The 22,897-nt window shown below is 35.6% G+C and overlaps 1 protein-coding gene across 1 annotated transcript in view; it reads left to right on the top strand.

Moving 5' to 3' along the window:
• The first annotated feature begins 10,864 nt into the window (after window positions 1-10,864).
• Window positions 10,865-22,897, top strand: part of Liprin-gamma (liprin protein kazrin) — a 94,023-nt gene continuing 81,990 nt past the window's right edge. The window contains 4 exon segments of the mRNA XM_075313092.1: window positions 10,865-11,420; window positions 18,578-18,868; window positions 18,871-18,941; window positions 18,943-19,398. Coding sequence (XP_075169207.1) covers window positions 11,307-11,420; window positions 18,578-18,868; window positions 18,871-18,941; window positions 18,943-19,398 — 932 coding nt within the window. The 5' untranslated portion in view covers window positions 10,865-11,306.

Genomic DNA, 22,897 nt, shown 5'->3' with positions numbered 1-22,897 from the left:
CAGTGTGGACAGACGGACATGGTTATATCGACTCAAGGACCCACCCTGAGCATTTCTGCCAAAGACACCATGTGTCTATCTCGTCTCCTTCTGGGTGTTGCAAACATATGCACTAACTTATAATACCCTGTTCCACAGTGTGCTTTATTGTTAAATTTTGCTCTATTGTTTTAAAGGGACGTCACTTTCTTCGACACAATATCGACAAACACCGAAGTGAATACCACCCTTAACCTTCCCAGAAAATTGTTGAAACTTTCCTTCAAGTGTGGGGCAAGGAAGGTTGCCTCATGAGCCTCCCTTACGATCTCTGAAAGTTTCAAGTAAATCGGTGCAGCCGTTTCCGATAGATAAATAGATTATTTTTTTGTTTTAATTCAAATCGTTTTCAAATTGTTGAAACCAGGTAGATCTTAAGAAGTTTTCATATCAAACTTCAAGTTTGCCGTTGTATGTTTCAATAAAATTGGGTCTGGACAACTTTTAATTTTTTCCAGCACTCTTTTTCTCAGAATAAGTCATTCATAAAAAAATTGCAAAAAAAAGATAAAATTAATATATTTCAAAAACAAAGTGTTTTACACATTTTTACGTTATTTTTGACCTATAGTAAAAAAAACCTCGTAAATGTATGTCAAATACGTCAGCAGACCATCTTTGGTATTAGTTTTCAAATCAAATAATTTCATATGATTGGCAATAATCATTAAAGAAGTAATCACGCCCCAATCACCTAGATTGACTTTATTCTACTCTCTAGAAAAATGACTTTAAGCTCAATATTGAAGAAACGGCAAGAAAAGCCACAGTGGTCTTGTCATTGGGCTAAAAACAAAAATGGATACTGAAATCAAAAATTGTGCAAATTTATTCACATCCCAGTACAAATGTTACCCTACTCTATTCAATTGAAATTGGAAATCTAGCTAACTCTACCGAATACAAGTGTTTGCTCATACGCCTTTTTCTCTCAAAGCTCCAAATGGACTTGGTGTTAAGTTGTTCCATTTAAGTGAAATGTTTTGAGAATTGCAATTGCACTACGGGATAGACGGAAATTGAACAACTCCCCATTTCCAAACTAATCCAAATGTCAATAGACCACTCGATGTTGTGAAATAAATGTGTCCATTGTATATAAGTCGCGGTGTGAAATGGAGAAAAAGGAACGATCCAATTCGCACATAGAATCCATGTCAATAGAGCTGTTATGGCTTGAAGTGTGAGTAAAGTGTTTTCTGTTTCCTTGTCAGTATATAAACAACACCAAGGAGAATAGCATAAAAGTGATAGTTGTTGCGGTCTACGTAGGATAGAAATTTATTTGTTGGTGTGTTTGATTAAATTCTCAGAACCAAGCAGGATATTCGAAAGCTATCTCTTAGGTTTTAAGATGCTAACCAACAACTTTAAAAGGCAGTATTTACTCAATACTCAAGGAGAGAAAAACTGTATGTATTTTGAAAATGTTTTTCTATTATCAAGGCAGTTCACGTTCCTTATTTGTATTTACAATTCATTTCTTTTTTTAAATTTCTTTTCTTGTTCTATTTATATGCCCATCACCAAGGGAATTCCTAATAATTTTGTTGTAATTTATTACAGGTAGCATGAAGATGAAGAAGTGTTGCCAAGTGTCTTTTAAGAAAACAAAAAATTTCCAAATTGTTTTTGATTTTTCAAAAACTTATTAGGAATGTAAATAAGTACAAAATGATGTTCCAAATTTTGTGAAAACACTTAAATTTTTTTAAGAAAAAAATAATAATAAACAAGTATATACGGCCGTAAGTTCGGCCAGACCGAAGCTTATGTACCCTCCATCATGGATTGCGTAGAAACTTCATCTAAACACTGCCATCCACAATCGAATTACTTAAGTTGCGGTAACGCGTGCCGATGGCAAGGTAGTCCATACGTGGTATATATTAAATCAAAAAAGATCGATCCATTAAATCAAAAAAGATCGATCCAATTTTCTACAGAAATGAAATTTTAACAAAATTTTCTATAGAAATAAAATTTTAACAAAATTTTCTATAGAAATAAACTTTTGACAAAATTTTCTAGAAAAAGAAAATTTTGACAAAAATTTCTACAGAAATAAAATTTTAACAAAATTTTCTATAGAAATAAACTTTTGACAAAATTTTCTATAGAAATAAAATCTAGGTAGATTATTTTTGGCTCGAGTGGCAACCACGATTATGAACCGAATAAAATTTGAACAAAATTTCCTATAGAAATAAAATTTTGACAAAATTTTCTATAGAAATAAAATTTTGACAATGATGAAAATTTTATTATAAACCGAATAAAATTTTAACAAAATTTTCTCTAGAAATAAAATTTTGACAAAATTTTCTATATAAATAAAATTTTGGTAGATTATTTTTGGCTCTAGTGGCAACCATGATTATGAACCGATATGGACCAATTTTTGTGTGATTGGACCAATTTTGGTATGGTTGTTAGCGACCATATACTAACACCACGTTCCTAATTTGAACCGGATCGGAAGAATTTTGCTCCTCCAAGAGGCTCCGGAGGTCAAATCTGGAGAATGTTTTATATGGGGGCTATATATAAGTATGGACCGATATGGACCAATTCTGGCACGGTTGTTAAAGATCATATACTAACACCATGTTCCAAATTACAACCGGATTGGATGAAATTTGCTTCTCTTTGAGGCTTCGCAAGCCAAATCTGGAGATCGGTTTATATGGGGTCTATATATAATTATGAACCGATGTGGACCAATTTTTGCATGGTTGTTAGAGACCATATACCATCATCATGTACCAAATTTCAGCCGGATCGAATGAAATTTGCTCCTCTTTGAGGCTTCGCAAGCCAAATCTGGGGATCGGTTTATATGGGGGCTATATATAATTATGGACCGATGTGAACCAATTTTTGCATGGTTATTAGAGACCATATACCAACACCATGTACCAAATTTCAGCAGAATCGGATGAAATTTGCTTATCTGTTAGGCTCCGCAAGCTAAATCTGGGGATCGGTTTATATGGGGGCTATATATAATTATGGACCGATGTGGACCAATTTTTGCGTGGTTGTTAGAGACCATATACCAACACCATGTACCATAGACTAACGCCATGTACCAAAACAAAAGACGAAACTGTGCCAAATTTCAGGACGATAGCGCCATTATTGAAGGCTGTAGCGTGATTACAACAGACAGACAGACGGACATGCTTATATCGTCTTAGAATTTCTCCCTGATCATGAATATATATAAAAAAATTGGTCCACATCGGTCCATAATTATATATAGCCCCCATATAAACCGATCACCAGATTTGACCTCCGGAGCCTCGCGGAAGACCAAAATTCATCTGATTCATTTGAAATTTGGTACGTGGTGTTAATATATGGCCTCAAACTCCAATGCAAAAATTGGTCGGTATCGGTCCATAATTATATATAGGCCCCATATAAACCGATCCCCAGATTTGACCTCCAGAGCCCCTTGGAAGAGCAAAATTCTTCCCATTCGGTTGAAATTTGGTACGAGATGTTAGTATATGGTATCCAACAACCATGCAGGAATTGGTTCCTATCAGCCCATAATTATATATAGCTCCCATACAAACCGATCCCCAGATTTGACTCCGGTGCCTTTTGGAGAAGCAAAATTCATCCGATCTGCTTGAAGTTTGGTACGTGGTGATCATATATGATATTTAACAACCATGCCAAAATTGGTCCATATCAGTCCATAATCATATATAGCCCCATATAAACCGATACCGAGATTTGGTTTTGGAGCCTCTTGGAGGAGCAAATTTCATCCGAGTGAGTTGAAATTTGGTACATTGTGCTAGTATATGGTCGTTAACAACCATGCGTAAGTAGGTCCATATCGGTCTATAGTTATATATATCATTCAGATAAATCGATTTCCAATCACACAAAAATTGGTCCATATCAAGTTCATAATTGTATATAGCCCCCATATTTCAATTCTGGCTCTCTACGTACCGTGCAAAAAGTCCATATCGATTCGTAATTATTTGTAGACTTAACTATACATAAATTTTTTGTCTAATATATTTATACCACGAATGGACTAACTCACAATTTAGAAAACGATGTTAAGAAGTTTTAAGATACCACAACCCAAGTAATTCGATTGTGGATGACAGTCTTTCGTAGAAGTTTCTACGCAATCCATGGTGGAGGGTACATAAGATTCGGCCTGGCCGAACTTACGGCCGTATATACTTGTTTTAACTGAAATATACCTATATATTAGTCCCAAAAAATCCCCTAAATAATCCGAACGAAACCTATAGATTGTGCAAGAAAACCCCCAACGTAGCAACACTCATTTGTAGGTATCCAAAGAGAGCGAGAGATAGAGAGTGCGACAAAGACAGAACAATAAAATTGTGAAGGACCACCGATAATCCTCGACAATCGAAAAAAAAAACTGCCCACACTATTCCACTAACAGTAATTTCAAATTCATAAGAAATAACAAATCATAAACATGGCAACACTGATTTGAAAACATCCAAAGAGATATGTTATTGTGTATGACAAAGCAACCAGAACAATAAAATTGTGAAGGACCACCGGTGCGTATGAATTACGCACCAAATTTGATTGTTGATTATACATCACAATGGCCAATGCTACTTAAAATTCATGGCCGCAAGCAGTTTCGAAAATATAAAATTTGATTAATGAGCATTTCCTAAACTAAAATCGTAATCTTAATCAGATGTAGATATTTCTTGTGGAAATTCTTAAAGACTATATTCGAATTTGAGGTAATCCATGAAAAATGGAATGACAACTGGGACTGGCCAGGAGAAATGCGATCTGTTAGTGGGTAAGAGGTTTGGAACTTTCATATATAAACTTGTGTCAAAAATTAAAATAAAATTCCCATGGTTGCCGCGTTTTTAAACAAATTGGCATATCGCCTACACTAAGAAAATTTTTTGAAGATAAAATTTCAATAAAACTGTTACAAACCGATCCCCAGATTTGACTTGCAGAGCCTCTTGGAGGAGTAAATTTCATCAAATCCGGTTAAAATTTGATACTTGATGTTAGTATATGCCACCTAACAATAATGCACAAATTTGTACATATGGGTTCATAATTATATATAGCCCCTCATATAAACCGATCACCAATTTTGACTTTTGACCGAAATCTTTTTGGCGAGAAAATTTCATCTGGTCGGAATGAAATTTGGAACGCAATGTTAGTATATGTTCCATAACAACCATGCAAAAATTGGTCCATATCGGTTCATAATTATATATAGACTTCATCTAAACCTTCCACCAAAGATTAGAACTATGAAGATTGCCTCCTTGAAAATAAACCCCAAAACCCAAATGAAGTAGGACCCAAAAACAAATATTTGGAAAAGAACAACAATTTTTTATTCTTGTTTAAAAGTAATTTAATTTTATTTTGTGTTATGATAATAAATCCCAAAACCTAAATGAAGTAGGATCCAAAAAAAAATATTTGGAAAGCAACAACACCAATTTGTTATGATTTTTGGAAAGTAATTTGATTTTATTTTGCATTACGAAAATAAACCCCAAAATTTCAAATGAAAATGAATTAAAATTTCGTTTTTTGGATTGTGTTTCGTTTTCATTTCCTGGGATTTGACAATGGTGGCATCCATACACACTTTTATTTCAGAGAGTAGGAAATACAAGAGGACGAAAAGTTCTCTTCTGCAAAGAAAACAAATGTCAACCATATAGACGTCGCACAATACCTGCAGCTTTGGTATTACCGACGTTGCAGTCGAAGCGCGTGTTATATTTTCAAATTGTCTGCCAAAAAATTTAATAGAATGAAAGCATTTATAAACAAGTACGTAAGGTCCAAAGTCGGGCGGGACCGACTATATTATACCATTCACCACTATGTAGACAAAAATTAACGTTACTATCTCATCTCCCTCAAATTTGTTGAGAGTTATGTTGAAGGTTTATATTCCCATATGCAAATATCTTAACCGATTTGGAGACAATTTTTTGTACTTCTACAAAATCTCTAGAATTAAAATTTAAATCAGCTAACGTCCTGCGATGAAACACAATGTTAGTAAAAACAAGTAAGAAAAGTCTAAAGTCGGGCTGCACCACTTTGTAGATCTAAATTTTCGACACCATATCATATCCGTCAAATATGTTCGGTGCTATATATAAAGGTTTGCCCCTAATACATACATTTAAATATAACTCGATCTGGACAGAATTTGATGGACTTCTACAAAATCTATAGATTCAAAATTAAAGTCGGCTAATGCACTAGGGTGGAACACAGTGTTAGTAAACAAAATATGGGAAACATTTAACTCTGAAGCAATTTTAAGGAAACTTCGCAAAAGTTTATTTATGATTTATCGCTCGATATATATGTATTAGAAGTTTAGGAAAATTAGAGTAATTTTTACAACTTTTCGACTAAGCAGTGGCGATTTTACAAGGGAAATGTTGGTATTTGACCATTTTTGTCGAAATCAGAAAAACATATATATGAGAGCTATAACTAAATCTGAACCGATTTCAACCAAATTTGGCACGCCTAACTACAACACTCATTCTACTCTCTGTGAAAAATTTCAACTAAATCGGAGTAAAAAATTGGCCTCTGTGGTCATATGAGTGTAAATATGGCGAAAGATATATATGGGATCTATATCTAAATCTGAACCGATTTAAATAAAATTTGGCACACTTGACTACACTGATAATTGTACTCCTAGTGCAAAATTTCAACCACTTTGGGGTAAAACTTTGGCCTCTGAGACCATATTAGTCCATATCGGCCGAAAGATATATATGGAAGCTATATCTAAATCTGAACCGATTTCAATAAAATTTGGCCCACTTGAAGCAAAATTTGGGTAAAACTCTGGCTTCTGGGGCCATTTAAGTCCATATCGGGCGAAAGATATATATGGGAGTTATATCTAAATCTGAACCGATTTCTTCCAAAGTCAATAGCGTTCTATTTTCAGCCAAAACACATACTTGTGCCAAATTTGAAGTCGATTGGACTAAATCTGCGACCTAGACTTTGATCACAAAAATGTGTTCACAGACAGATGGACATGGCTATATCGACTCAGGAGCCCACCCTGAGTATTTTTGCCAAAGACACCATGTGTCTATCTCGTCTCCTTCTGGGTGTTACAAACATATGCACTAACTTATAATACCCTGTTCCACAGTGTGGCGCAGGGTATAAATATGGGAAATATACAGCTAGAGCAATTTTAATGCAATTGTACAACAGAGCATATCGGGCGATACATATGTATTCGAGATATAGGACAATTTGAGTAATATTTACAATTTCTTCTACTTAGCAGTGGCGATTTTACAAAGATATTGGTTAGATCTCGCCAAGATATGTGGTCAATTGTGGATTTTGATATATTATTTGGCCAAGTCGGGCTATGTTTCCACAAGTCGGAGCTTAATTTAAAACTCGACCGTTCTGCGGAAAGTCTGGTATTCAGCATGTAGGATATGAGTACGTTATGGGGAAATCATCAAAGAATTTTGTGTAAAATGTGGATATTTTGGTCATAATTGTATAAACCGGAAGAACAAATATATGGAGCCTTTATCTAAATCTGAACCAATAAGATCAAGATGGCACACTTAAATAGCATATTAAATATATTCTCTGTGGAAACTATCGGGTCAATTGCAGGACACTCCCATCGAAAAAAGGGTGTAAAGCATGAAACATTCTGCTATCTATGCAAAATTTCAAGTAAATGGGAGAACAGCTTTGGCCTCCGTGATCATATGATTGTAAATCGGGCGAAAGATATATAATCTAAACAGATTTCAATCAAATTTGGCGCACTCAATGATACTATTAAACGTACTCGTGTGGAAAAATTGAAGCAAATCAGGGCAAAACTTTGACTTTTGAGGTCATATGAGTTCAAATCGGACGAATAATATATATCGGAGCTATATTTAATCTGAACCGATTTCAACTAAATTAGTCACAGTTGACTATAGCTATATCCAATCTGAACCGATTTGTTTCAAAATCAACAGCGATTGTTTTTGAGCCAAGGTAAAACTATGTTCCAAATTTGAGGACGATCGGACTTAAATTGCAAGCTGTCTGTCTTACATATACAGACAGACGGACATCGCTAAATCGGCTCAGAATTTAATTCTAAGACAACCGGTATACTAAACGATGGGACTCAGACTTTTCCTTCTTGGAGTTACATACAAATACTCAAACTTATGTGAAATCTTCAATGATCCCGATATCATTCAAAAGTTCTTGATCATGGCCGTCATGGAAATGGTTCATCGTCAACGCCATCTCGACGTCCAAAACATCGTCTAACAATTATTTCAAAAATTTTAATGGCCAATTTTAATAGAAATTAAAACAATAATAATTTTATTTAAACCCTTACCTGAATGGCATTTATGAAATTGTTTCATAGGGTCCATTCTAATGACAGTTTTTGGGTTACAGAGCGTTTTCTGCTATACCTATAGAAAACCGAATTTAATAGTTTCTTTATACCACAAAATTTTTATTATTTTTATACCCTCCACCATAGGATGGAGGTATATTAACTTTGTCATTCCGTTTGTAACACATCGAAATATTGCTCTAAGACCCCATAAAGTATATATATTCTGGGTCGTGGTGAAATTCTGAGTCGATCTGAGCATGTCCGTCCGTCCGTCCGTCTGTTGAAATCACGCTAACTTCCTAACGAAACAAGCTATCGACTTGAAACTTGGCAGGTAGGATGGTATTGAAAATGGGCCATATCGGTCCACTTTTACGTATAGCCCCCATATAAACGGACCACTAAATTTGGTTTGCGATTGCTCTAAGAGAAGCCGATCCGGCTGAAATTTGGTACATGGTGTTAGTATATGGTCTCTAACAAACATGCAGAAATTGGTCCATATCGGTCCACTTTTACGTATAGCCCCCATATAAACGGACCCCCAAATTTTGCTTGCGATTGCTCTAAGAGAAGCAAATTTCATCCGATCCGGCTGAAATTTGGTACATGGTGTTAGTATATGGTCTCTAACAACCATGCAAAAATTGGTCCACATCGGTCCATAATTATATTTAGCCCCCATATAAACCGATCCCCCGATTTGGTTTACGGAGCCTCTAAGAGAAGCAAATTTCATCCGATCCGGCTGAAATTTGGTATATGGTGTTGGTATATGTTCTCTAATGACCATGCAAAAATTGGTCAACATCGGACCATAATTATATATAGCCCCCATATAAACAGATCCTCCGATTTGGCTTGCGGAGCCTCTAAGAGAAGCAAACTTCATCCTACCCGGCTGAAATTTGGTACATGATGTTAGTATATGGTCTCTAACAACCATGCAAAAATTGGTCCACATCGGTCCATAATTATATATAGCCCCCATATAAACCGATCCCCCGATTTGGTTTGCGGAGCCTCTAAGAGATGCAAATTTCATCCGATCCGGCTGAAATTTGGTATATGGTGTTGGTATATGTTCTCTAATGAACATGCAAAAATTGGTCCACATCGGTCCATAATTGTATATAGCCCCCATATAAACAGATCCCCCAATTTGGCTTGCGGAGCCTCTAAGAGAAGCAAATTTCATCCGACCCGGCAGAAGTTTGGTATATGGTGTTGGTATATGTTCTCTAATGACCATGCGAAAATTGGTCCACATCGGCCCATAATTATATATAGCCCCCATATAAACGGATCCCCAGATTTGAACTCCGGAGCCTCTTAGAGGAGCACAAGTCATCCGATCCGATTGAAATTTGGTTCATGGTGTTAGTATAATGTCTCTATCAACCATGCCAAAATTGGTCCATATCGGTCCATAATTATATATAGCCCCCATATAAGCCGATCCCCAGATTTGACCTCCGGAGCCTTTTAGAGGAACAAAATTCATCTGATCCGGTTGAAATTGGGTACGTGGTGTTAGTATATGGTCTCTAACAACCATGCAAGAATTGGTCCATATCGGTCCATAATTATATATAGCACCCATATAAATCGATCCCCAGATTTTCGGTCTATAGTTATATATAGGCGATCCCCAATCACACAAAAATTGGTCCTTATCGGTTCATAATCATGGTTGCCACTCGAGCCACAAATAATCTACCAAAATTTTATTTTTATAGAAAACATTGTCAAAATGTTATTTCTATAGAAAATTTTGTCAAAATTTTATTTCTATATAAAATTTTGTCAAAATTTTATTTCTATAGGAAAATTTATCCAAATGTTATTTCTATAGAAAATTTTTTCCAAATTTTACTTCTACAGAAAATGTTGTCAAAATTTTATTTCTATAGAAACTTTAAACTTAATTATATACGTATTTATACGGCCTTTTTTAGTTTAATATATATCACGTATGGACTATGTGGTATATATTATGGTATTAGGAAGTTTTAAGATACCTTGCCATCGGCAAGTGTTATCGCAACCCAAGTAATTCGATTGTGGATGACAGTCTTCAGTAGAAGTTTCTACGCAATCCATGGTGGAGGGTACATAAGCTTCGGCCTGGCCGAACTTACGGCCGTATATACTGTTTTTAACTTAATTTATTTTTTAACACATTACAAAAAAAAAAATTAACAATTTTTCTCTTCTCTTTTCAGAATCTTGAAATCTTTGCAGTCAATAAATGAAGAAACTGGAAAATATCTATAACTGTTACAACAATTGTAAGTAGTTTTAGTAAATTGTTCAACATAGTACCACAAAACATCAATCCTTTCTCTTTCTGTATCTATGTAAGCGTCTGCGTTTGTATATGTTCCGTAATGTAACATCACGATTGAATGTCCTACTCTCTGGCGTGGATGTAAATGAAATAAGCCTCAAAGACCACGAGAGAAAAAACCAAAACTTTGCAATTATTAATTAATAAAGCACTCACATAAGCCTAATTAGCCTATACAAATTAGACCTAGTAAGAGAAATAAAACAAAAACTAAACTAAAGCACAGTACCACAAATGAGACCAGCATGAAGAGTGTTAATGATAATATCCCCTCCATACTTTTTACATATCAGCAAAGCTATTAGGGAGCCACAAGGACAAAATTCATATTTTTTTGCATCTGGCCACAAAAGGCCTTTGCATTACATAAAAACAAACAAGTTGTAGAACAAAAAACTCAACTCAAAAACTCAACACATATACAAAAAAAAAAAGGACAGCACAACGAGCTTATACCAAAAGTTTGTTAACACCTGTATTATGCAAATAAATATCACAAATAGTGGTCCAACAATGGCTGCATCCGAGCCACCAGAACCACCACCGCGTAATCCGGAACGTATTAATGCCACGTTACACAAACTGGCCGAATCAGTAAGTAGAGATGATGGTGGTGCAAGTATAGAACACCAAAACCATCAATCCATTGTCAACCAACCACCTACCCCGCCTCACCCTTACAACCACTTACTTGTAATCACCTTGTAGTTCCCCCTTTTTGATGTGATTTGTATGTTGCGTGTCCAACACTCTGTTTCTCTGGCTATACAAAAAAAAAGAAAAACCCTCCCGCAAAAAGCAATTTGAGCACGCATTCTCAACATCATCCTTTTCTTTTCGTCCTTTAGATGAAATTCGTGCAAAATTTGTTGGTTGTTATATTAGAATTTTTTAATGTTTTATGCATGCTTACTTACCCTTCTTAAATCTTAATGCTGTTCTTGAATCACTCCTTCATGTTTCCACGAAAAAAACAAAAAACCAAAACATTCTTTTTTTATAATTTGATCAAAATTGAATATTTTTATTCTCTTTGGCATAACAAACTTTCTTCAATCATTCTCCCTATAAACTTTGTTACACTATTTTTCTATCCGTTTGGCTTTTATGGAAATAGGGGAGGGCAATGGAGTTTGAAAAGAAAAACTTGCATGTTGAGTAGTGAAATTCATGGAATATTATTAGAAACATAACATCTCTGTTTATCCTAAAGAAAATATCAGAAAACATACTATTTTTCTTTGTGTTTTGGAATATGTAAAATTTATTCGTTTCAAGCTAAGCTATTCTTTGTAGTAAGAACGTTATATGCATTTTTACGATTTCTAATAAGAATTTAAATTTTTTCTTTACTGCCAAAAATTTAAATGGTTCTCATCAGCAAATAATCTGAATGTTTACATACGAGTATACTAAAAATCTAAACTAACTAATATTTAGCAAATGATTTGCTCGGGGATCCTTACCCAAATGAGCTCGAAAAGTTGGGAAATTACTTTTGATATCGCGCAATTTGTATGAAAAGTCTACCTTCTGCCATCTCCACAGTAAGTTAATTAGGGGGACCGGTTTATATGGGACCTATATGAAGCACTTATCGATATAAACCAAATGTGACATAACTACCCAGCAAATGAATTTGGAAGTTCTTCCCACGTCTTTACTTTTAATGTAGATCCAACAAGTATATACGGCCGTAAGTTCGGCCCGGCCGAATCTTATGTACCCTCCACCATGGATTGCATAGTAACTTGTACAAATGTGACATAACTACCCAGCAAATCATTTTGGATGTTCTTCCCAAATCTTTACGTTTAATGTAGATCCAACAAGTATATACGGCCGTAAGTTCGGCCCAGCCGAATCTTATGTACCCTCCACCATGGATTGTATAGAAACTTGTACTAAAGACTGTCATCCACAATCGAATTACTTGGGTTGCGGTAACACTTGCCGATGGCAAGGTTACTTAAAATTTCTTAACACCGTCTTCCCAATTGTAAGTAGTCCATACACGCAAAGAAAAAAAACGTTTGGAAAACGTGTACCGAAAACGTTTTTCTTTTGTTAGAGTTTTTTGAATTGCTTCCAAAATTTTAAACTTTTATCACCAAAAAAATTCGTTTGTTACAAAATTTTTATTTTTTCAATAAAAAAAGTTATTTTTGAAAAAACAACACAGTCCATTTCGTTTATATCAAACACTGTTCTTTTCTCACTTTAGGTCTTTAATAAGACACATTTTACAGTTCAAAATTTAATATACTAATAATGGAATGTTGAACATTTTTTCGGAATCTTCCGAACATATCTGGAATATATGTAAAAAAAACAAAAAAAAAAAAACTTTGGTCGAAGCAGGGATCGAACCCACGACCCTTGGCATGCAAGTCGGACGTAGCAACCACTGCACCACGGTGACAAACTAAATGTTTGTTTCTGTTAAATAAACTTTGTTTATTCGGTTCGTGGGCGCCGCAAGCTATGCTATATAAATATAACTTATATGGATATTTATCTATTGATGACCATAACAGGTACATAGCCCAGTGGTTAGTGTGTTGGCTTACAAAGTGCATGGTCCGCGGTTCGATTCTCCGTCCAGGCGAAAGGTAAAAAAAATTTTAAAAATTTATAAAATCGTATAATTTCTTCTACATTGTTGGTATTACAGGAAAAGGTGTTAAGAACTAAAAAACATCATGGATGTGAGAAAGATGTGAGGGAAAATGCAATTAGCAAGAAAACAATGTTTTTTTTTTGAGTTTGTCCTTATGAAATTGTTTTTACATCCTACTTTTCTCCCAAATACACTTCCTTACAGCGAAAAGCAAATGAGAAACGAACTTTGTTTGTCTAAAATTTCGTTTGGGAGGAAAGAATTATTTTTTTGCGTGTACGGGGTATATATTAAACCAACAAAAGGCCTATTAAATACGTATATAATTCAGTTTGACAAAATTTTCTATAGAAATAAAATGTTGACAAAATTTTCTAAAGCAATAAAATTTTGACAAAATTTTCTATAGAAATAAAATGTTTTTGATTTTTGTGCTTTTTCGATCTTTGTTTTTCAAATGAAAAAACATAGAATTTTCATTTGAAATAAAATGTTGACAAAATTTTCTAAAGCAATAAAATTTTGACAAAACTTTCTATAGAAATAACAAAATTTTCTTTAGAAATTTTGGTAGATTATTTTTGGGGATCGGCTATATATAACTATAGGCCGATATGGACCAATTTTGGCATGGTTGTTAGTGGCCATATACTAACGCACTGTACCAAATCTCACCACGTACCAAATTTCAACCGGATCGGATGAATTTTACTTCTCCAAGGGCTCCGGAGGTAAAATTTGGGGATCGGTTTCTATGGGGGCTATATCTAATTATGGACCGATATGGACCAATTCCTGCATTGTTGTTAGCGACCCTATACTAACACCATGTACCAAATTTCAGATGGATCGGATGAAATTTGCTTCTCTTAGAGGCTCCGCAAGCCAAATATGGGGATCGTTTTATATACATGGTCACCACCCAAAAATAACATTTTGCTTTTAAAACATGTTTGAGGTGATCATATTCCTTCTCTGGGTGTGGGGGTTATATATAATTATGCACCGATGTGGACCAATTTTTGCATGGTTGTTAGAGACCATATACTTACATCATGTACGAAATTTTAACCGGTTCGGATGAATTTTGCTCCTACAAGAGGCTTCGCAAGCCAAATCTGAGCGTCGGTTTATATAGTGGTCCGATATGGCTCAATAACAACTACTTATGCCAAGTTTCAAGTCGATAGCTTGTTTCGTTCGGAAGTTAGCGAGCTTTCAACAGACGGACGGATGGATATGCTTAGATCGACTCAGAATTTCACCACGACCCAGAATATATATACTTTATGGGGTTTTAGAGCAATATTTCGATGTGTTGCAAACGGAATTACAAAGTTAATAGTATACCCCCATCCTACACACAAAAAAAATTTTTTTCTGATTCAATCACCAAATTAATTGATCCAATTAATTTTTTAATTGAAATGTCTTCAAATTCAAAATTCAATTAATTTTTTAATTGATTCAATTAAAAATTTAATTGATGTTGATTGTAAAACGCAATTAATTTATTAATTAAAAAAGGTAACCATTTTTAATTACTTAGTTAGATTGGCTTAGAGTTTTTATTTGGATTAACAAATGATTGGTTGAAATACATTTTTCATTAAAAATTAAAAAAAAATCAGCATTTTTTTGAACTGAATTAGTCTTCCGAATTTGATTAAAAAGTTAATTGTATCAATTAATTTTTTAATTAAAAATTTTAAAATGTTCAATCATTGAATTAATTAACTTAATTTTCTATCATGATTAAAAAGTTAATTGTATCAATTAATTTATTAATTGAAAAAATTTTCAACTTCAATTAACTTTTTAATTGGAAATATTTTGGTAATATTATGGTGATATCTGTGTAGAGATGGCTATATATAAAGGGTGATACGGTCAAAATTTGGTCAAGGGAAAACGCGTGTAAATCGGTGAAATCGTTTATTTAAAAAATCAAATTAAATTTCTTTTTCAAGTTCAATTAGTATAAAATTCAGGAAAAATATTCAGTTAGGCTTTCGCTTTTCCAAATCCGAATTGCCGAGCCTCACGCTTGACACCTGCCATCAGATTTTGTACAGCCACCTTGTCCACCTTCTTCGCCGCAGAAAGCCAGTTTGCCTTGAACTGCTGCTCGTCCTTAGCAGTTTTTTTTTCTTCTTTAGGTTCCGCTTGACAAAAGCCCAGTATTTCTCAATTGGGCGCAGCTCTGGCGTGTTGGGAGGGTTCTTGTCCTTGGGAACCACCTGCACGTTGTTGGCGGCGTACCACTCCATGGCCTTTTTACCGTAATGGCAAGATGCCAAATCCGGCCAAAACAGTACGGAACAACCGTGTTTCTTCAGGAAAGGCAGCAGACGTTTATTCAAACACTCTTTCACGTAAATTTCTTGGTTGACAGTCCCGGAAGCTATGAAAATGCTGCTTTTCAAGCCACAGGTACAGATGGCTTGCCAAACCAGATATTTCTTTGCGAACTTTGACAGTTTTATGTGCTTGAAAATATCTGCTACCTTTCCACTTCCTTTTGCTGTATAAAACTCCTGTCCCAGAAGCTACTTGTAGTCGGCTTTGACGTAGGTTTCGTCGTTCATTACCACGCAGTCAAACTTCGTCAGCATCGTCGTGTACAACCTCCGGGATCGCGCTTTGGCCGTCGTATTTTGTTTATCATCGCAATTTGGAGCCACTACCTTCTTGTAAGTCGATAGTCCGGCTCGTTTTTTGGCTCGATGCACGGTTGTAGACGATACACCCAGCTTATTTGCGGCATCTCGGAGAGAGAGGTTAGGGTTTCGCTTGAAACTACCGGCAACTCTCTTTGTCGTCTCAGCGGCTTCCGGTTTTCGATTTCCCTCCGATCCAGACTTCCTGGCTGTCGACAAACGTTCCCCAAATACTTTAATTACATTTGTAACGGTTGATTTGGCAACTTTTAGCGATTTTGCCAGATTTGCGTGCGAGTAGCTCGGATTTTCGCGATGCGCGAGCAAAATTTTGATACGCTGCTCTTCTTGCTTGGACGGCATTTTGACAACTGAAGAGTGAATTCCAAAATCAAAATAGGAGCAACATTCTACACACACACACCTTCAAAATGAGGGGTGTTCAGGTTTTTTAAATGCAAAATTGAAAGAAATACGTCAAGTTTATATTGACCAAATTTTGACCGTATCACCCTTTAACTATACCAAATTTCATCCGGATCGGATGAATTTTGCTCCTCCAAAAGGCTCCGGAACTCAAATGTGGGTATCGGTTTATATGGGGGCTATATATAATTATGGACCGATATGGACCAATTTTTGCATGGTTGTTAGAGACCATATACTAACATCATGTACTAAATTTCAGCCGTATTGGATGCAATTTGCTTCTCTTAAAGGCTACGCAAGCAAAATCGGGGGATCGGTTTATATGGGGGCTATATATAATTATCGACCGATGTGAACCAATTTTTGCATGGTTGTTAAAGACCATATACTAACACCAAGTACCAAATTTCAGCCAGATCGGATGAAATTTGCTTCTCTTAGAGGCCCCGAAAGCCAAATTTGGGGGTCCGTTTATATTGGGGCTATACGTAAAAGTGGACCGATATGGCCCATTTGCAATACCATCTAACCTACATCAATAACAACTACTTGTGCCAAGTTTCAAGTCGATAGCTTGTTTCGTTCGGAAGTTAGCGTGATTTCAACAGACGGACGGACATGCTCAGATCGACTCAGAATTTCACCACGACCCAGAATATATATACTTTATGGGGTCTTAGAGCAATATTTCGATGTGTTACAAACGGAATGACAATGTTAATACACCCCCCATCCTATGGTGGAGGGTATAAAAAAGAAAATTTCACACCCGATATATCCGTGGTTACAACCCATAATAGCCAAAGTCTGTTTTTCAATATTTTCAGTACAGGAGTTTAAAGTTTTAAATCTTCACTGAAAATCAGGAGAAGGTGTTTTTTGGAAAACTTTGCTACAGATTCCTAGAAGAGATACAAACATGAAAAATTTAGAGCAAATAAATTTAGATACGCTGAATAAGATGGTGCTAATAACTCAATTGTTTCCTAACTCGAGTTAGGCTGTTAAGGGTTGTGACCACAGATATACCAGCTATTTTATCAATAGAAAATATTTCCCGTGTGATATGGCAAAGAGTGAAAAGGGAATGAGAAATAAAAGTAAGTTTTTAGAGACGAGACTAGATGAGTCCATATGAGAGCTATACCAAAACATGGACCCATATACACACTCTTGATTACAGACCTAAATATCTGTATATTGCGAATAAAAAGCCAATTGAATAAAACCTGTTATGTTCCGAAGCTCAAGAAGTCAAATCGGAAGTTCGGTCTATATGGGAGTTATACCAAAACATGGACTCATACACATCATATTCTGCACTTCTCAATTTGGATCAATATGAGGCAAATGAGATAAATGTGTTACAAATGCCAAAACAGAAAATTTGGAAAATATGGACATCTTAGGCCTAGGGTTAGGTCTCTTACGGCCATTTGCATATAGCTCCGTTAGGATTTAACTGTCAGTTAACAAGAAGTATACTGCAGATATCTTCTTTCCGGGTTATCTTTAACTGAACAATTTTCGGTAGTTAAGTTTCTAACTGGCTTATGAGTATATTGGCAAGATGACAAACATATCGTTGGAAAGGTTTAAAAGTTGGTTAGCTAAACCTGCACTAACGGAGATTCATGAAAATGGGGGTTAGTAGGATAACGTACATCTTAGAGATTTCTTATGGAGAATTTCATATAGCTGGGTTACATTAGACCAAAATTTCTTTCGAGAAATCTTTACTCAGCACACTATAAATAAACGTTTCCTTTAATTCAATCAGACCGAGTCTAAAATGTCTGTAGACTAATATTAATTGAGAAAAAATTTAATATTTGTTTTGAATTCGAAAATTTCGAATTCAAACTAACAAAATTACTTCAATTTCATCACATTACTTGGGTAGATTTTGTTATATTTTTCCCTATTATCTGCACAAATAGTGTTTAAATGTTTACTACCATTACAATGCTCAATTATTTCTTCTCGTCTGACATTTCATCTTGACTTTCTGTTTTCCCACTTTCTTTTTTCTATTCTTTCAGAAAAATATCAAATCATTAGATTCCAGTGCACTTAACGATAAAACTGTCAATAACAATAAACCTTTGAAAACGATATTGTCCCTGGACAATAATACAATCTCAGCAACGCCGGGTACAGGAGTAAATGCAGCAGCAGCAACAGCTGTATCATCACCCACAAACGCATTACCTACTCCATCAATTGGGACGGCAACGACTACAACAAATAAATTTGTTGCTAGCTCTAATAGTAGCATACAATCACCTTCGTCAGCAACAGCAGCGGCATCAGCACTTTTCTATAATAAACATAAAAATCAACAGCAGCAGCAACAACAAAGACTGCAACAACAACAACAGCAGCAGCAACAACAGCAACAACACAATGATTTAACACCAAGTGGTGATAGTATTACATCGCCCTTAAGCTCCAATGGTAGCAATCATACCCTCACATCACCAATGACCATTGATAACCAGCAACAACAACAGCAGCAACAGCAGCAACAGCAACATAGACTCTCTTTTCCATATCCTCCTTCATCGAAAGGTAGCAACAATAGCAACAGTTGTAGTGGCCCAGGTGGTGGTAGTGGTAGTGAAACCACACCACATATGACTCAACAGTTGAATGGCGGCAGCCAACGAGCCGTTTGCGGCGTTGGCGGTCTATTAAACGACCAACAGCAGCAGCAGCAACATCATCATTTAGCCAATGGTAGTACCAGTAGTGCGGGTAGCATCAGTGGCGGTTCGGCCTCATCGACCAACAGTAATCACAGTAATACTAGCCTAAATGCTGCCAATGTATACAATTCCAATAACATCAATAGCAACAATTCCTCGGCATTGACCACAAATCTTCATCCCTCCTTAGGTATGTATGGCATATGTTAGGTGTGTGGTGTCTGTGTGTTTTTGTATTGAGTTTGAAAAGCTGATATTCATTTCTATTCCTTTTTGGTAACAGTTTTTCGGTATTTACTACTGACCATTTGGTTGGAAGTGAACCTTTGTCTTATATTAAATGTTTTTGTTTTTCTTTCTCTATATGTGTATTTGTTTGTGTGTGTGTGTGTGTAAGTGTGTTTTCTATATAGTATGTAAAATATCGTTGTAATTGTTTGTTTGTTCGTTCATTTTTATTATATGTTTCGATATTTCTATAATTCTTGTATTTAAAAGTATATGAAAATATTAGAAATTAAAATCATTCACTCCATTTGAAAATTCATTTTAATTCCCTGTCGCAAATGTAAATATTTTTTAATTAAGAAGGACATTTCGATATTTAGATAAATGTATACAAATATCAGAGATGGTTCAACTTCATGTAAAACGTAATAAATCTCAGAATTCCTTACAAGATCCTTAGATTTGATTCTTTGACCATGAATCGGTTCAAATGAAAATCAATTCCACATTTCTAGATTACTACTACGAAACATTCTAAATTTATAAGAAAAACTTTAGTTTCAGTTTTGGATGAATATTAAGCATCTCATCTAGGCGTGCAAGAAAATCCGACGTAATCAGGGCTGTGGAGTCGGAGCCGGAGTCGGAGTCTGAAAATTTTGCTGGAGTCGGAGCCGGAGTCGTATAAACTTTGCTCGACTCCGACTCCGGCGAAACAAAATTTGAAAAAACACTTCATATCTTTGTAACAAAATAAATATTTCGAAAAATTAGATTCCATTAGTGTTTTCAATCGAACAACGAAAAACGAAATACTGGAATACTGGAATTCAGGCTATTCAAAGTGTATTTATATGGGTGAGATTTCACGGTGATATAAAGAGTAGGTTTTACTAGAATGTGGGCTGAATTATTAAACTATTAATTTTTAAGCCTACACAGAAAAAAATATCACCAAAATATTTCCAATTAAAAAGTTAATTGAAGTTGAACAAGTACATACGGCCGTAAGTTCGGCCAGGCCGAATCTTATGTACCCTCCACCATGGATTGCGAAGAAACTTCTACGAAAGAATGTTATCCACAATCGAATTACTTGGGTTGTGGTATCTTAAAACTTCTTAACATCGTTTTCTAAATTGTGAGTTAGTCCATAAGTGGTATATATTAGACAAAAAAGTTATGTATAGGTAACACTATAAAAAATTACGAATCAATATGGACTTTTGCACGGCACGTAGAGAGCCAGAATTGAAATATGGGGGTCGTTAATATGGGGGCTATATACAATTATGAACTTGATATGGACCAATTTTTGTGTGATTGGGGATCGATTTATCTGAGAGCTATAAATAACTATAGACCGATATGGACCTAGTTAGACACACACAAAAAAAATTTCACGAAAGTTTTTCCAATTAAAATTTTAATTGAGTTTTAAAAAATATTCAATTAAACATTTAATTGATTCAACAAATTTTTTAATTGAAACAAAAATCAATCACAAAACTAATAGTATCAATTAATTTTTTAATGGGATCAATTAACTTTTTAATTGACCTTCAATTAATTTTTTAATTGATACTATCATTTCTGTGATTGAAGACATTTCAATTAAAAATTAATTGGATCAATTAATTTCGTGATTGAATCAGAAAAAAATTTTTTTGTGTGCATGGTTGTTAACGGCTATATACAAGCACAATGTACCAAATTTCAACTGACTCGAATGAAATTTGCTCCTCCAAGAGGCTCCAAAACCAAATCTCGGGATCGGTTTATAAGGGGGCCATATATGAGAATGGACTGATATGAACCAATTCCTGCATGGTTGTTAAATATCATATACTACCACCACGTACCAAATTTCAATCAGATCGGATGAATTTTGCTTCTCCAAAAGGCACCGGAGGTCAAATCTGGGGATCGGTTTATATGGGGGCTATATATAATTATGGACTGATATTAACCAATTCCTGCATGGTTGTTTGATACCATATACTAACCTCACGTACCAAATTTGAACCGAATCGGATGAATTTTTGTCTTCCAAGAGGCTCCGGAGGTCAAATCTGGTGATCGGTTTATATGGGGGCTATATAATTATGGACCGATTTAGACCAATTTTTGCATGGTCATTAGATACCATATACTAACAGCATCAGCCGGATCGGATGAAATTTGCTTCTCTTAGAGGCTGCGCAAGGGGGACCGGTTTATATGGGGGCTATATAAAGGGTGATTCTTTTGAGGTTAGGATTTTCATGCATTAGTATTTGACAGATCACGTGGGATTTCAGACATGGTGTCAAAGAGAAAGATGCTCAGTATGCTTTGACATTTCATCATGAATAGACTTACGATCTGCCACAACGTCGAATTTTCAGTGAATGGGCCCTAGAAAAGTTGGCAGAAAATCCGCTTTTTTATCGACAAATTTTGTTCAGCGATGAGGCTCATTTCTGGTTGAATGGCTACGTAAATAAGCAAAATTGCCGCATTTGGAGTGAAGAGCAACCAGAAGCCGTTCAAGAACTGCCCATGCATCCCGAAAAATGCACTGTTTGGTGTGGTTTGTACGCTGGTGGAATCATTGGACCGTATTTTTTCAAAGATGCTGTTGGACGCAACGTTACGGTGAATGGCGATCGCTATCGTTCGATGCTAACAAACTTTTTGTTGCCAAAAATGGAAGAACTGAACTTGGTTGACATGTGGTTTCAACAAGATGGCGCTACATGCCACACAGCTCGCGATTCTATGGCCATTTTGAGGGAAAACTTCGGAGAACAATTCATCTCAAGAAATGGACCGGTAAGTTGGCCACCAAGATCATGCGATTTGACGCCTTTAGACTATTTTTTGTGGGGCTACGTCAAGTCTAAAGTCTACAGAAATAAGCCAGCAACTATTCCAGCTTTGGAAGACAACATTTCCGAAGAAATTCGGGCTATTCCGGCCGAAATGCTCGAAAAAGTTGCCCAAAATTGGACTTTCCGAATGGACCACCTAAGACGCAGCCGCGGTCAACATTTAAATGAAATTATCTTCAAAAAGTAAATGTCATGGACCAATCTAACGTTTCAAATAAAGAACCGATGAGATTTTGCAAATTTTATGCGTTTTTTTTTTTAAAAAAAGTTATCAAGCTCTTAACAAATCACCCTTTATAATTATGGACCGATTTAGACCAATTTTTGCATGGTCATTAGAGACTATATACTAACAGCATGTACCAAATTTCAGCCGGATCGGATGAAATTTGCTTCTCTTAGAGGCTGCTCAAGCCAAATCGGGGGACCGGTTTATATGGGGGCTATACATAATTATGGACCGCTGTGGACCAATTTTTGCATGGTTGTTAGAGACCATGTACTAACACCATGTACCAAATTTCAGCCGGATCAGATGAAATATGCTTCTCTT

Source organism: Haematobia irritans, chromosome 5, assembly GCF_050003625.1.
Source record: "Haematobia irritans isolate KBUSLIRL chromosome 5, ASM5000362v1, whole genome shotgun sequence".
In the NCBI taxonomy this organism is placed as follows: domain Eukaryota; kingdom Metazoa; phylum Arthropoda; class Insecta; order Diptera; family Muscidae; genus Haematobia; species Haematobia irritans.
Note: the sequence above shows the minus strand (reverse complement) of the source record. Positions and strands in the feature narration are given on the sequence as shown.